This window comes from Aulostomus chinensis, chromosome 11 (assembly GCF_037954235.1).
Source record: "Aulostomus chinensis isolate RoL2024-O1b breed Wild chromosome 11, RoL_Achi_v1.0, whole genome shotgun sequence".
NCBI lineage: Eukaryota > Metazoa > Chordata > Actinopteri > Syngnathiformes > Aulostomidae > Aulostomus > Aulostomus chinensis.
Window position 1 is genome coordinate 15,654,387 of NC_141330.1, and position 17,485 is coordinate 15,671,871.

General features: G+C 40.3%; 1 protein-coding gene across 7 annotated transcripts in view; it reads right to left on the reverse strand.

Moving 5' to 3' along the window:
* Window positions 1–17,485, reverse strand: part of col14a1a (collagen, type XIV, alpha 1a) — a 150,628-nt gene that overhangs the window by 14,931 nt on the left and 118,212 nt on the right. For all 7 annotated transcript variants that reach the window (XM_086218871.1, XM_086218869.1, XM_086218870.1 and 4 more), the window contains 4 exons: window positions 15,445–15,498; window positions 12,473–12,568; window positions 11,809–11,862; window positions 5,865–5,918 (listed from right to left, as the gene is read on the reverse strand). In XM_086218871.1, coding sequence (XP_086074997.1) covers window positions 5,865–5,918; window positions 11,809–11,862; window positions 12,473–12,568; window positions 15,445–15,498 — 258 coding nt within the window. The remainder of the gene's footprint in view (window positions 1–5,864; window positions 5,919–11,808; window positions 11,863–12,472; window positions 12,569–15,444; window positions 15,499–17,485) is intronic.

Below are 17,485 nucleotides of genomic sequence, written 5' to 3' on the forward strand. Positions count from 1 at the left end.
GCATCAGTGCTGTTAAATTTAGGAAGTCAAGCAGCAACCAGTTCATTGTCTGACCTATAGTCTAAGAAACTGGAGTGAGGCTAATCACATTCAGAGTTTTGTATGCATAACAAAACACCCGCAAACAGTGTGCAGGTTCTGTGTGTCTAACCTCGATTAACTAGATTGAACTCATTATCCGTGTTCCTTTGCGAGGGGCTACGAGGTGAGCGTGGACGGCGATGTATAATGTTGATGAGAAATGGCTGTTTCGGTGTAAGATAATTGGTCAAGTCATCAGTATATTGGTGCGAGTGTTTTTATGATTCTGATTTAAAAAAAAAAAAAAGCTGTTACACAAGCATCAAAGACTAAATAAAAGATTTATGGCTTTCCTTGATCCAATTCAGTGGAATATGAGCAAATGAAGCATAAAATAATGTTTTAATAATCACTCTAACTAGCTGGCTCCCTTTCACTCCAAGCCAGGCTGTTTTGGCATTCATATACCTCAAAATGTTTTGCATAGACCCAGTGGACAGAGTGTTCGACTATCCGATTTCCCTGTTCTGCTTTGTTCTAATCAGATGACACAAACTGGTGGCTGGGAACCATGGAGAATATCACACACATTTAGAGGGAGTATCATATTATTAGCTCATAATTACTATTTAATCGGCTTTATTCTTCTCTCCCTATCACTGTCAAATGAATAGTGGGATTGCTGTTGCATTGATAACCTCTGGTGAATTGTCTCTTATCAGTATTCATTGTGTCTTCTGCCCTGCTGCTTTCACAGCATCTACTGAAAAATACCATTTAGAGGGAATTCAGCCTGAGCACGCTGCAGGAGACATCAGAGAGTGACTCTGCACTTCACTCTGCAGCAATAAAAGTATTGATTTGAGATGCTTCCAGTCTTGTATGGAAACTAAATTATAATTAGCTTGTTGGGATTCTACAACCTCTTTTTTTTTCCTAGTGGTGGCCTCATTCACACACAGCACCTTGTAGCTTCAAAGAGCAGGATGTCTTTTACAATTTAAAGCAACTACAGCTGCTCCCTGATTACTTCACTTGATTATACTTGATATTCACATGAGTAAACAGGTACTGTACTCAGTGAGCGTGATACAGTGCAGGGCCGTGCACGGCTGAACAGGTCGTACATTTTTTTGAAGTACTGATGTACTCGACCGGTGAACAGGTTGGAATGAAAAGGTTGCTTTACATAAGCAGAATCAGTCAGAGAAAACCATTTACACAGGAAGCTTGATAGAAATTCATTGGGCTTTCAGATTGTGAACAGATTAAACTAACATTCAAAACTCATGATCATCTACGAAGTCAACAGAGAGAGAGATAACATCTAAATCATTCAAGTTTATCCAGAAATACATTTATGTAGTGAAAAAGCAAGTGTTACATCATGTCAGACTTACTGTAGAGGATTTGAGCCAAACTCAGTTTAAGCATTTTAAAAGTTTTTTGATGTCATTGTTTTTGCATCGTTTTGATGACTTCATTGAACTGAAATCCTATCCTAAAGTCTGTGTTGTAAGAGGCTGCAATTTAAGATTAGTCCCTGGAGACGGAGCTGTGTGCTCTCTAGATGATGCACACCTCAACTATAGTTGCCCCCACAGAAAGATTCCTTTTGTTCCCAGATGAAAATATGAAATATTCACAAGTCACAAGACATAGAAGGACTAGAGTTGATGGTGAATGGGAAGACCCCTAAATACTGGAACTCTACATCAAAACTACATTGTTATCATCTGCAACAGCACTGTCTTGAACCCTTATGGGACATTTAAAAAAAACAAAACAACTTCTTAAACCTGCCAGGATTCAGGAGAGAAACAGCTGTGAGGATGAAGAAAATCTTAAATCTGCAGCTCCGGGGGAAATCTAAACCTAGAGCCAGAAGGCAAAATCAGAAATTTAGAATGTAGAGGATGAAAGTGGCCATCCACTTCTCATCCTGTCCTGTGGGACAGCGGGACAGGAAAGCAACGTGGTAACTTCAGTCAGGGTGGTTGACAGAAAGAAGTGGTGAAAAGAGATACATCTTGAGCCTTTGGACTAGAAGAAACACTCTTCTGCTGTGAAAGATGGATTTAAAATGTCTCAACAACGGACGTTAGTGGCAGCTGTTCTACGAAAATAAACATGGTTCTGATTAGTAATAATCTTTAAACCTGATCCTTTTGTTCCACACATCAGAATGATTGATTGACAAGATCGGTTTTAGGCTAAAGAAGCAGCGAAGTTCAGATTTGAGCAAAATTCAAATATGAATTTTGTGAGTTGCATCAGTCCTGTGTTCTTTCAGGTGGTTGCTGCTTGTCACATCCTCCTGGAGATCATCACATGTTTAGGCATTTAGCTGCTTGTGAGCGTGAATGTTTTGGTTGCTGACGGTGACGCAGTATTTCATCAGGGTGGTGTCAAGACTCAAAACTGTGATGCTTCCAACGAAAATATTATCTCAGCAGAGCTGCACTGTTTTTTCAGTTGTGCTACAGTTGATTTTTTACATAATAATTTATAAATGTGTAACAGGCCAACATGTGCTCCAGTGGACCAAAGGAGGCTCTGGTGCAGCAACCAGGACACTTGGACTCGTTCAAATTCCCACCCGCAGACACGGCAACTTGTGTCCATAGGGACACCAGAAAAACCACAGGAAACTTGAACCTGCGCCCCCCGTTTTTAAGCAACGCAGGAGCCCAATGCACTACCTTAGCATCCACACATAGTCCTTCAAGTGATCTAAATATTTCCAAATAGATAACTTGTCTGTTGTATGTTAATTCTAGGCAAGGCAAATTTATTTGTATAGCGCATTTCATACACAGGGCAATCCAATGTGCTTTACATGAACAGATTAAAATACAGGAAGGAAAAAGAAAGACATTAGCGTAAAATCAAATGAAATGAAGAGAAACGAAAAAAGAGAAAGTCAGTGCAGACTATGAATAGGCACATGAGAAGAGGAAAGTTTTTAACCTGGTTTTGAAGATATCCTCGCTTGGTGAACGTTTTACCTCCATTGGTAGCTTGTTCCACTGATTTGCAGCATAGTAACTAAATGCAGCTTCTCCGTGTTTATTTGTCACTCTGCTAAGCACCAGTTGTCCTGAGTTCACAGATCTACGTTTTCTACAAGGTTTATATGTTCTAAACATGTCACGTAGGTAATCGGGAGCTAACCCCTTTAGTGATTTGTATACTAACAGTAATGCTTTGAAGTCTATTCTCTGGCTCACTGGAAGCCAGTGTAAAGTCTTCAAAACTGGTGTGACGTGTTCTGTTCTTTTGGTACGAGTTAGAACCCCAGCAGCAGCATTTTGGATCAATTGTCGCTGATTAATGCTCTTTTGAGGAAGGCCTGTTAGCAGACCATTACAATAGTCCAATCTGCTGGATATAAACGCATGGATGAGCACCCCTTGGTGTTTTGGGGTGATTCTACCACAGTAAAGCTTTACAGTACAACAAGATGGTGGAAAACAGTAAAGAATACTCAGGTTGGAAATAACAGGGTCGCTCAGGATTATTATTAGGACACTTTGGCAACAATAGCATCAAAATCCAAGGATTGTGTGATTGTGTAGAGCAAGACAAATCTACATATGTCCTCATGAATTGATACTGTACTGCATGAAGAAGTATTGCATGTACTTCTGTATTGATATTTTGTCTCTCCCACTATTTGATACGAATGTAAACTGCTTGTTATTGGCACCTTTATCAAAAACATTGTGCAGGTTCCTGTGTTCCTGAAGTTCATGACCTCTGGTGGAGTGAGATGAACTCAGGCTGAAACCAGGCGGTCCTGCAGGAATCCATATGACAGGCCTGACGAGTGTCACTGAAGGGACGAGCATCTGGTCGTGTGTCCGCCAGCACACAGACAGCAGATGGATTATGTGTAGCGTTTTCACCTCGCCAGAAGCCGGGCCACATCACTCCTCTGGTATCATGTTACGTATATTTCTGCATGCTGACACGTTACGCTCCGCTGGTGTTTTTGTTTTAGTATTTACAGCCCAGTTGAGTATTGAGAGATCTGTTTCCAGTGTCAGTATCGGCTATGGCCAGCTGCTATGACTGAGCCCTCGTGACTGGGATCTTACTTATTGCGAATGTGCGGCTCATACCATGTTCAATTTCAGGATTTGTTTTGGTTTATGAAGGGACAAAAAAACAGATGTCAAAATTCCCTAAAAACATGCAAAAGCACAAATATCAAAAATTCATCATCTCTGTTTATTCCACATAATCTCAAATCTCTCATAACTCACTTGATAGTAATCATTAATGTCATTTATAACGCCATTTATATATGAACAAATCACGGACAAAGAAAAATGTGTCATATTATGAAAACTGAATATTTAAATAGATGTTCATGAGCAACCCATCAATAAATGTTAGTTTGTTAGATGACCTATTCGGCTTTTTCCTCCTCCTCTGTTGTAAAGGATGTATAATGATATTCATGAGTCACTAATGAGTCGATCGTAAATGTAAACGTGAAGTTTGATAGGATATGCAGAAAACCTGAGAAGTGGATTCTCTGAACGTTGGTGTTAATTAATGCTGATGAAAAACAACGTTCATGCGCGTATGGCATCGAAAAAAAATTATGCTGAAAACACATCGATGTGAGTCGTGACTTCTTGGTACAAACTCACGGCAGTAACATTTATGAAAATATGAGCGCATGCTGAATATGTATCTGTGTTGTGGTGCACCAAGGGGCCTATTGAATGAGTCAATGGGTTTTTTCTCTACTATGCAAACTTCACGATGCGAAATTAAAAAAAAAAAAAAGAAAAAGGGGGGGGGGGGGGGTCATTTAGTCCGAATCTAATATAAAAACAATTCTCCACCCAAGAATGTGTCAAGTTATTCTTCATTGCCTCTTGCACATTTTGTACATTATTAATAAACTTGCTGCTGCTCCCAAATTAGTTGGTGTTCATGTAGCATTATCAGTAGCGAGTGGTAACACGTAACCACAGTGCTAGCGACTCGTCTCCACAGACATACCCATGTTTTGTTCATGAATTGTTCATCTGTTTCATAAATGACTTACTAGTGAGTTTTTATAGGGTTTCTCTTATTTGAGCTGCTGCATGTGTCTAGGAAAAAAAAGGATTAAAAACAATACTCCCATCCATACATACTGTTTGGGAACACTTAAAGTGCAATAAGGGTACATTAATATCAGGGAGTTAAGTCTTAATTCTGTATAAGTACTGAATAACGAACCTCAGTATAATTAAGCGTTTCATGATTACTCTTTGTGACCCTTATTGCCCCTCAGTTTTAGCATCTTTGCAGTTACATATGAAGTAAACATTAACACCTTCTGCAAATTATTACTGTTAGGCTATAACATGTTAGTTAGCCTTTGACAAATGTTAACTGAGCAGTAACTAACCGTTATTAATGTACAATAATTGTTAAGTTTTACACACTGCTTTTTATTATTCTGTGCGTTTCCAGATGATAGAACCAGCTTTTGTCTCATGCTCGCACGTTGTGTCTCATATCTGAGAGCACCCGAAGTTAGTAATGATGGTGTCAGCAGAAAGATGCTATTACAGTGATATCATATCCATTTTTGGTGTATTTTTCATTTACACAATGACAACTCTCTTCAAGTTGTTATGGAGGTGTAAACATAATCTCTCAAGATTGTGTTTCTACACCCCATTTAACTTGGAACTCAATAAAACCCAGCGTCTCTATACTGAGCCTCTTCATGTGCTGCATCGCTGGGTGATGCAGATAAAGATCCACAATAATCTGCCATGAACAGCATTAAAACAGGCCACTGGTCAATAACAAAAACACAAGTCATGTCTTACCCTCGCTCCTGGGGGGCCGTCCCGACCGGGAGAACCTGGTCCTCCTGGAACACCCTGAAGACGACACAAACAAGCAGGTTGGACCAGCTGTCACAACACTTGGTGGTTAAAATCATTTACAGCAGGTCACATGACATTTGCTTCAGATTGAATTTTTTTGTTTTCGAGAAAGAAACGCACCTGAACTCGAGGAAGCTGTAATAGTTATACTTCTTTGACAGTCAGTCATGACAAGTCGCTTTTGTCTGAAGTTACATTTTTATAAAAAACAACTGATGACTAGTGATTTTGCTTCTTATACTCATGACAGAATAATGACATCCCTACAAGCATTTCATCCCAGAAAGCGCTGATTTCATCATCTATAAAATACATATATGCATTCAACCACAGATCGATAGAGGCAATATTCCAGTGTCTGATGTGCACGAAAAGCGATGGACATAAAAATGTGATTTATTAAAGGAACAAACCTCTAACCCTGAGGAAAGAGGAGAGCCTCTATATGAGCCGGCCGCCCTGCTGCTCCATCTCCTGCCCCATTTCCCCTTCATCCACCTCTCTGCAGGTCAGTTCACTCAGCCAATTCCAAAATACCGTCATGGATTAAGTGTTGAGGTGATTTATTTCTGCACTTGAGCATTAGTGGGAAGCTCGTAAAACAGGACAGTTAATACAGTTAAAGGTTCTACAAATGGGAGCAGGGGGTCGTCGAGGACAGGCCTCTTATGATTAATGACACGCTATTGTTTAGAAGTCGGCTGATCTCCCGAGACGGCTCCAATAAAATCAGTCCTGTCGCTTTCTAACACATATGCACACTGGAGAGCGCTGAGTGTAAAAGAGGCACATTGATCAAGGACGTAAGCACTCGCATGAGTACAGAACTGAGAATGGAAATGATATCTGATTGGGGGGGTCATGTCTTCATTGGAATATACGAGTGTGTTTTTGAGCAGGTTTAAAAAAAAAAAAAATCTCCAAAGTAAATGTTGACATTAGTTGGTGGAGAGGTGTAACATTGGCCAAGAAGGAACTCGCTGGCCTTGTGTGGTGGAATGCACAAGTTTCCCTCTTGTTTCAGAATGTCTTTCTTTTGATTTCCTGATGATAATGAGGAAGCCTGTTCGCTAAACTTGTTGATCACTTGTTTACCTTTTGTATCGTACAACTGGAAACCTGACTGAAAATTAAGAAGACAGACATTCTTTATTGCGAAATTACAAATGTGTCTGCATCCATCAGGACTTATCATCCAACAGTTGTCAATCTAATGTCAGAAAGATGACGACCTGGCAAAATTTAGTTGAATCAACCATTAAAATACTACATATATCAACTATATACTGAAACCACGTAGTGTATTCAGATTTCAGGTAGCGAGAGTGTTAATATCACTACATTTGGAGGAAGCTGAACATTGGTTTGATAACTCCACAAATGAAAACAAAGTCTCAATGTCTGCTGCGATCAGCGCTCTGTGTCTGATGTTACTTAGGCGTCCTGACATTGAATTTGAGTTACCCGATGTCACAACGGGCATTTAATCAAAAAATCAATGTCTAAAAACATTGGTCGCCAATGTCCTTGTGTCAAAACAACCTCGATCCTGCTTACACACATAAAGTTTACTTTTACAGGGATTTTTTAAAAATTCTTTCGAGCAGACTTTTCAACACTGTGGCATGTTAAAGAATAATCTGAACACAGAGACTCAAAGAATGAGGAGACTCCAACTGTACAAAATATACACACATTTAGGGAGCGTTCCACCGCATAATACACTGCATGTGCACACACACGTTAGATCAAACGAGAGTAAGAGGAACAAAATCCGAACGCAATCCTGCAGGGCTGAACTTCACTGACACATAAAAACATGTTCACATAACTTCACACACTCACTCACTCAAAACTGAAGTGATTACAAACACGCACACTCACACCTCTAAACAAAGAGATGAGAAAGATGGACACACTCAGACAAACGTCGCCGTTCATTGCAGCTGCATTTGTCACTGTCAAATTGAAACGAAGGTTGAAGGGATGTGATGACAAGGTTACATTGTATTTACAGCAGCGCGAGATGAAGAAAAGGAGAAATGCAGAATGAGAGGGAGAGGAAGGCAACGAGAGACAGGGGGAAAGGTAATTGATGTCTTAGAGTTGTGATATTCTCTGTGGTCCCCCGTATATTACATCAGGGCCCTGGAAGCTACACACACACACACACACACACACACACACACACACACACACACACACACACACACACACACACACACGCGCACACACACACACACACACACACACACATTCATATTCCTCTCTCTGACAAAGCACATTATTTCTCAGTAACATAGTGCAGTGCAGGGCAGCACTGCCAGCTTTTATTAATAGGACGAGGCGGGCAGCGAGGGGCCGAGATAGCGCTGCATCTGGAACCCATTCAGACAGGAGTTGTTTTTTCTTCAGAAGACGGACAGACTACTGTCTCCCTCAATCTGTGATGAACATTACAGGTCGGAAACACTTGACGAAATAAAATAAAACAAAGTAAAGACATTTCATGAGCCAGGCAACAGAATAGTAAATGTGCCAGGAACGTTTCCCCTCAAAGAGCAGACATCAATCACAACTGTCAGCATCAGCAAAGAAACTTTAAGTGAACTTGGAACGTCTCTAGCTACATTTACGAAAGTATTATGTAAAACGAACTTCAACTTTATCCTTTTACTTTTTCTTTATTTCTATTGCATGAGGAAATTATTTTTTCTTTTTACTTCTTGAATGACTTCAGATTACTCTGAAAGCTTCAGTTACATTTGAAATCACACCATAGATCACAAAATACCAAACAAAATGCGACTCACAAAGACTTCACTAAATACGTTTTTGCTGTAAATTAAATAGCCACTAGTTTATTCAGGTACACTCTCTTTTGGCAATAATTGACCAAAAATTATTGCTGAAGTTTTTATAACATGTTTGTCATATCTAAGTCATATTTCATGCAAAAACTTTTTAAGGTGTCTCCATCTTCACTAATGTGAAAATGTGTTGCTTTTTCTTACACGAATAAATACATGATTACATATAGTAATGAATAAATTGTCGAGGCCGACCCAGGACACGCTGGAGGGATTATATCTCTCGGCTGGCCTGGGAACGCCTCGGGATTCCCCCGGAAGAGCTGGTGGAAGTGGCTGGGGAGAGGACAGTCTGGGCTTCCTTGCTGAGGCTGCTGCCCCCGCGACCCGGACCCACCGGATAAAGCGGAGGAGGACAACGATGAATAAATTGTATAAATGTTCTTTATATTTTTGTCATAATTTATAATTTTGTACAACTTGTTGCACAAAACAAACATGTTCACTGTGTGTCATCCCCCTGGTTTCCCGATTATACTAGATTTCTACAGATGAAGTAACACATTAGTACAGGAGTAAATGGTCTCAATACGTCCGACACCACTGGTTACTATCGTCATGACAACAATGTTGTTTTTAAATTAAGACTATGTGGCCTCAAAAGACGTCACTGCCTCGTCTCCACATCCAAAATCATACAAGATAGCCGACATACAAACATGAAGGGGTTGAGGGCACCCATCAGAGAGGGACCGTCCCATCATCGTACAGGGTTCTGTGGGTCAAGTCGATGCATCAGTTTGATGTGATCAGCGATCGCTGAATGGGAGAGCTGACTGGGAGAGCTGACTGGGATAAGTGAGGTTCTGTGGTGTGGAAAATAAATTACAGCAGTTTTTGATGCTGTCTGTGGGAGCTGTCTTTCAAACACCCAACTTTTGCGGAGTCAGCTCAACACGGAGAGCTCGACTACCTCTGGTCACAACAAACACTAAATATACGCTCGTCCTCAAAGACTTGCTTGTCCCTACAGGATTACTGCTTTTATTCCAGGCATGTTAGCAGTCCATCATGGGGCTTACAAATACATGAAACCACTTTAAATGACACAACTCTTACTTAGCAAAAGAAAACAACACTTCCCTCAAAGCTGAGATTCACTCGCAGGACTTTCAAGTTCAAGTCGACTTCTACTAAAGTGAACTGCCGTGCGTACACATTAAATACATTATCTCTTCTATCCCAAAATCTATATGGACCTTCAGAACACAATTATAGGTCAAACTGCTATGTGAATCTGGTCTCTCAGTCATTACAGAATCCACCGTCCTTATTTAATTTGCTCTGGGCCTCAGACAACGCAGCGATAGATTACACTAGCTAAGGCACCTAGATAAACACTGGATGTGTAAATTGTTTCCTCTCGCTTCAAGCCTCGCAGGGGATTTTCACTGAAAGAATCCATCAGAGCCAGGAGAAATGTGTCCTTTGTGTTCTTTATCTGGTGCATAAGCTTGATAAAAGGCTACGTATTTATAGGACAGACCTCTACAACTAGCAGAGAGGGGCCCCATCGGATAGTCCAGGGTAGCCTGTGCTGATGGTGCGCTGCCACTGAGCCACAATCTATTGCATTGTCCAATTCATTGTCAAGTGAATTTTAAGCAAACTTTGGGAATGTCAAAAAAAAAAAACCACACAAAAACAACAACAACAACAATAAAAAAAAAAAACGGAATCCTGTGTGGGTTCTCTCTGGTACTCCAGCTTCCTCCCACAGTCCAAAGACATCAAGAGGGGACGAGGCTGATTGATACTCTAAATTGACTGTAGGTGTGACTGTGAGTGTGAATGGTTGTCTGTCTCTATGTGTTGGCCCTGTGACGGACTGGTGACCCATTCAGGTTAGGGTTTGCCTGCCTCTCGCCCGAAAGCCACTGGGATAGGGACAGCCCCCCCCCCCCCTGCGACCCTTTACAGGATAAGCGGAAGAAAATGGATGGGTGGATGGAAACGGAATTAAAGTACATTTCCATCAAATGGTTTGATGGGAATAATTACGATGATAATACGTGTAACAGAGCAGTGGAAGATGTTGTTAGGTTGTTTTGGTAACCTACAGCCATCAATTAGTGGAAAATGGAGAGAGATCAATCACCCTCCGCTCAGCAAGTTTAAACTGTCCTCAAGTAGCAGCTGGTATGGGACAGGCTGCATGAGGTCTGGAGATGAAGACAAGGTTTGGGAAGATCCAGGAAGACATTAAAAGCAGAAACAGCTCATTAGTGATGCGAGTTAAATATTTACAACGTTAGATTTGTTTTTGAGAAAATGGGTTTCCAACCCCTGTTTAGCGCACTTAATGTTTTTCTTAAAAACCCAACTCAAGTAAGCCTAAAAAACATTTCTGCATAATTGTTTTTTTTTAATCTTGCAGTTTCCATCAACTCAAGTGCAATACTTTAAAATGTATATCGATATATACAAATAACACATATGAAGGAATTATTAATCTCGATAACCCACTGCCTCGATGCTATTTGCATGACTTAGTTTTTGTTTGAACAGTGAACATTTTCCTATTCAGCCAAACAACTGAGGGTGATAACCTGAGACCAGAAAAATATATTTAAGATAAAGACACATTTGACTTTTTTATAACTGCAAAGAGATGTTGAACAACTAATTGCTCAATATCAAGCAAGACTTTAATGAGACAAAAATATAAATGAGGGAAAAAAAACTGCGACCTCTTGGGAAAGCCAATCGTGAAAGAAAGAAGACAGTCAAAGGTTGAATAATGATTGATGAGGTTTGGCTTTGTAGGATCTGAGAAGCTGCAGGATCACACCAACTTAATGAAAATTTATGTAAAACTCATTTGTATTCATCACAAATACACGGAGGAGAACAAATTATACACAGTCACACACACACACAAACACACAGCTGGGTTTGTTATAACCCAATCACGACAGCAACAGAGAGGAATCACTGCCCCTCTGTGTTCTCTGTCATGTCACTCTTCACCTCTCTGTCTTTTACATCAGGTGTTTGGGGAATTGTTGTCTTACCATCTGTCCAGCTGGACCGATCTCTCCTTTGTCTCCCTTCTCCCCAGCAGCTCCCTGAAACGTAAACAATGTCAGTACATGTCAGCTGGAGCACAGGTCCTGCTACCAACCAGCATCAGTTTACTCGACGGTACTCTGGTTCCTCACACGGCCCCGGAGCAGCTTCAGTGGGCTTTGGACAAGATCCTACAAGTGTCATGTGACAGTTTATGTTGGCAGGTGATCAACAGCGCAGCGCCATGTTTGCTATTATTCAGAGATGTTTTGTGACCTAACTGAGGCAGGTGGGAGAGGAACGGCACAGACTGCATGGAGGATTGAAACAGCTTAAAATATTGAATAAATAAATAACCCAAGAATAACAGGCTATTAAATTTGGAAAGAATATTAAAATAATGTGGTGAGTTTAATTGATCAAAGGTGATAGAAATGATTTGAGTCTGTATTCAAATTTGTGTACATTGCAATAGTCATTTTTTTACTTACCTAATTTCATGTTAATTTTTTTACTGTTTTTATTTCTATGTGCATCCACAGTAATTCTATCGGTTCATTTTCATTAATTCATTAATATAAATGCATATTTTCTACATTCCATTTTTCTCCTAATCACTTTGAAAAAATGTATTATTTTGGTGTTTTCATTTTATGTTTACTGTCTTACCGGAGGTCCCTGAATAGAGAGTCCACTTGGTCCCTGAGGACCAAGGGGTCCTGGAGGTCCAGCAGGGCCAGTCTCTCCAACAGGCCCTTGAGGTCCCTGTGAAAAACAAAGTGATGGATAATTTATTTGCTCACATTAGATGATCTGATATGCTAAGAGGAAAGCTTTGTCAACTGATTAATCCCACATATTCATATATTTTTGTTTTTCACAGTTTTATTGACACTAATTGTCCTTAAATGTAAATACACAAATCTAAAGGATAATGTGGTCCTTTAAATTCCTGTTAAACTGGTTGTTAAACTACGTCGGCAGTGAGGTGATGAAGACAGACGCTCGGATCTTACAAGAGAAACAGGTCTTTGCCGATAACTGTCATTTAGTGTCAGAATGTGAAGACAATATGTGGTTATTTTGTTCCATTTTGGCCCAACATTTAAATAGAGTTTTTAAAAAAAAAATATTTTCCATGCATCAATGACTCATTAGCTCTTCTTCTTTTTGTTTTCTTGCAGACTATATGCAGCCAAAGTATATTGATGCCCTCTACTGGTGACTCACAGCTCTCATTTACAGGCTGAATCCACATATTGGGGCAAGGCAACAAGTTGCATTCATTTTTTCAAAGGGTGTAGGAATGTTAGTTTTTTCTCTAATTAAATTATCAATACTAATGTATTATTTTGCAGACTATATACATATATATATATATACATACATACATATATATATACATATATATATACACATATACATATATATATATGCATATAAAAACATATATATTTTATATTCCAAAAATTGTAGCTTAGCAAAAGGTTTGTCTGTGTACATGAACTGATATGTGAAGATCATCTAGAGTCTTTTAGTCACAGCAGAAACTCAATTGTTGTAACACTCGGCAACATGTGTATAAGGGGAATAATGGTACACCTCCATTTCAGCACTGGTCTGTACCTCCTTTGAATGACAGTGTTATGACTGTAACTGTTGAGTTTACGGACCTGAGCCCGTTTATACAAAACTGCTAACATCGTCACCATCATCTCTACATTCCTGGGGCTTCTGCCATCATTTGCCAACTTCAATCGTCGGATCTGCTACAGGAAATAGATGCAGACATGTATCCATTCATCTATAATTAAGTCGGGACGTTGCGGCTGCTCATTTGATCCAAACACATGAGCTGCAGACAGAGTTCCTGCAGAAGGAGAAATTCTTTCAAGTAGCCAAAGCAATCTTCACTGCAGCTGTATTTGTTGTTTCAGGGTTCAATCATATAGTTATTGGCTTCATGTCTTTCTTATCCATACAATGGATCAATAGAAACTGGGGCTCGGATATAAATGAATGGAGCAGGAACAAAAGCAAACACAGGAATTTAATGTGTTGTGCAACATTTAAGGAAATGATAAATACCACTGACAAACCTGAGGAGCTGAAACGCTTGACGAATATCTGAATATTACATTTGGTCTGTTTTAATAACTACAACATTTATACCCCCATCTATCAATGCTTACAAAATATGGGAAATGTATGAATATGAGCTTGTTCATGGAGTGCGGTCCTATACAACAGAATAATCCAGCTATTCTAACGCATTTGGCTGAGGCTGCAGTGGTACAAATACTGCTGAGCTAAGTCAAGTGAGATCTGGCAGGCGTGTAGTAATACAAACAGTATGTTTTGTGGGGTCTGAACACTGGAGGCTCACTCTGCTCGTGGGGTCTGATGTGCTTTGTGGGGCTAAAATTCTGGGCCTCCGGGTATTCTGATGGTTTATGAAGGGTCAAGACTTGGTGTTAGGGTTGGGGTTACAATTAGGTGTTATGGTTATGTTTCCAGTCAAGATTAAGCATTTAGCTGAGATGTTTAAGCTTTGGGCTCAGCTCATATGATCTCACTCTCTCTTTCTCAGTGTGTGTTTGTGATTGGCTCTCTCAGCAGGACAGAAAACTGCGTCCCACATAACACCCGTGGGTCTATTTAAAGGAGCATTTCGTGAGTTGGATTTCATGGGCTCGAATTTTGCTTCATTGCTTGGGATTTCTAGATAGATCTGCTAGGTTCTAAGTACCGGGTGGGCTGCCTCGTTGTCTGATACGTTGTCACGCAACAAAGTGGAACATATGGTTGAGATAAACAACCTCTTATTAGTAATCTGTTCCTGAGTGTCTCAGCAGAAGTGACAGAACCCCTGCTGTTCTTTCAACAAGAACAACTTTCAAAAATACTCCTGTAGATCTAATATCAAATTAGCATCATGGGGAGCGGGGCATCGGCTTTGAGAAATATCCAACGGCATTAGTCTGTAGCCAACTGCTCGCCACAGCTGGGTGTTTTGTTACAGTTTGGATCAGATTGTTTTAGCTAAACTTGAGCAGAGTCAGGCTGTTCAGCGTTCCAAAAAAATTCCTGTACATGATGTGATAGTAAAGATGGTCCTCACAGGGTGAAACGGAAGATGACGTAACCCAGACAACTGCTGCAAAATGACCTTCAGCTCAAGGCTTCACATCCGGTGAGGACAGAGCAGTGCAGGTGGGTGGCTTTTGAAAAGTCTCTTTGTTTCTAAATGGGGCATTATGTTTTCTTTGTATCATCTGAGCACTGGGATAAACAGAGGGTGGGAGCTGCTCTGCCCCTGGAGACCAGGGTGTGGACCGATTTGATCATATATGCTGAATGTTAGTGGGTGTTTTTGAGCCTCCCTTCCGAGGCCGCCTCTCTATCCCTCAGCATGATTTAGCCCAACCACATGGAAGATGCAAAATGTACTGTATTCTTAAGACATTACAGTTAGCGAATGCATATGTCTCTGGTAAATTGAACTGTATTCTCAAAATGATAAAACATTTGAAACCAGTTTCAGTTAATATGTACAAAGTGTAAAACCACCTATCTAAGCTGTGTGTTGTTGTGTGGAAGCGGCTGTAGTGGGTCGCTTAAATGAGGCACATTTGACGTACCGTCATTCCTGGCTCGCCTCTGTCTCCTCTGGCTCCCCTTATGCCTGGACCGCCCTGAAAAATAGACCCAAACAGTAAAAAAAAGAAAAAAGAAAAAAAAAGCACGTAATCAATGTTTGAAAATTGCGTCTAAAAAGAGAGTAAAGGGGAAGAAACATGCCCTTGCAAAAATGTGAATCCCACAGTGTCCCTTTGTTCTCCTTTATAGCCAATTAAAAGAATCTAATAAAAGTGGAAGTTCACAGATCTTGGTTATATGCAGATCATGAATATGATGGACAGAAGCCAATCCCGATCCGTGCTGTAAACTGCCCCTCTGAGCTCAGCTCTTTATTGCAACAAATCTGTAAGTAACAGCAGGAGCGTGGTGCAGTAGACCCCTGGATGACCCCTCCAGCCCCGAGGTTTAACTGGGGACAAACAACACACATCTGCCAATCAGCGGCCAATACGAGATACATCCTCTTCCTGTGTTTGCTTAAATGGGTCTCCTATGAGGGTGAGGACGCGGGAGGAAGAGGGATATGAGATGAGACACACTTGAAGGGTGAGCCTTATTTGTGTGTGTGTGTGTGTGTGTGTGTGGGGGGGGGGGGGTTCTATCATCATCCTATTACAGGGTTGCCAAAGTGCCAAAGACCTTGAGGGTCATCTGGGGGGGTCCTTAACAAAATGAGCTATAGCTTAAAAAATTACAATTCAAATTATAAGGTTTTATTAGCACCACCATCACAATGGTCAGTGTAGTCTGGTTACAGTCGTAGCCCAGAGGCATCGTGGTTTTCATCTTTTCTGTCCATCTATCCTTCTGTCCGTCCCACACAATATCTCAGGCACGCCTTGTGAAAATGTTTCAAAAATTTAGCACTAATGTCCACTGGAATTTAAGGATAGGAAGATAAGATTTTGGTGGTCAGAGGTCAAAAATCAAGGTTACTATCATTATCTCAATTTCTGCTCTCAGATATCTCAGGAATTTCCTCAAATACAATCACACACACACACACATACGCGCACACACACACACACAAACACAACACACACTGTCCTGAGCAGTCAAACTTAGAAGCTCTGAATTTGGTGACAATACACTCAAACATGATTGAAATATAACACACTAAGTTCAACAAAGCCACATAAACTCAATTTGCCAGCCACTTGCATTGAAGCTATGAAAAACTGAGGTAATAACAATTATTTGGCTTCAAACATACATCCTGTGTGCCAAATTTTGCAGCGATAAGCCACGACCGCAGAGGGAGTAATAACAAATCCCAAGTTACACAGAGACAAAAAAATTACTTCTAGTTCAAAAATGATAAAGATCAATGTAAAGGTAAGTATCTGTGTAGTATTTTGTGTCTGAGAAGAGGCTGGGATTTCTGACCTACGTGCCAAGTTTCTTTGCAGCGGCTCGTGTGGTTTCTGAACTCTAGATATTTCAGGGAGAAGAAAAAAAAACAAACAATGGCAGCAATTATGCTTGCATTTTTGATGTGCTTTTAATGGTTGACTGAAAGGGAAAAACACCGCTATTATCCTTTAAGTAAGCAATTTGATCCCAAGAAATATTTAGTTTCTTTAACAATACTTGGATCTCAAGCAGCATGGGCACAATTCAATTTTAACCAACAGAGATAGCGTGCGGGATTTTTGTTTTCCTTAATGCCAGATTGATTGCTGACTGATGTTCAGTATTGAACGGTGTCTGTGCTAAATCAGGCGGTGCAGATTGCAGTTCAGTTGGAGCAATCAATATTCTTTCAAACATCACTCATAGATTAACCAAACAGAAGAGGGTCACTGCTGTGAAAGACAGAAAAAGACAGACATCTTGGCAGTGAGGACAAATACAACTTACTGAGGGGAACAAAAGCACAACTGTGTTTTGGAAGGTGACGATAAGCAGAGCAATAAAGCATCTGTAATATGGATTATGGTGTCTGGATTGATATATCTAGAAAATAAACAGGAGGATGAGCAATCAAAGAACAGCCAAAAGAGAACTTAACATGAGCTCTAATTATACGATTGGATGTGT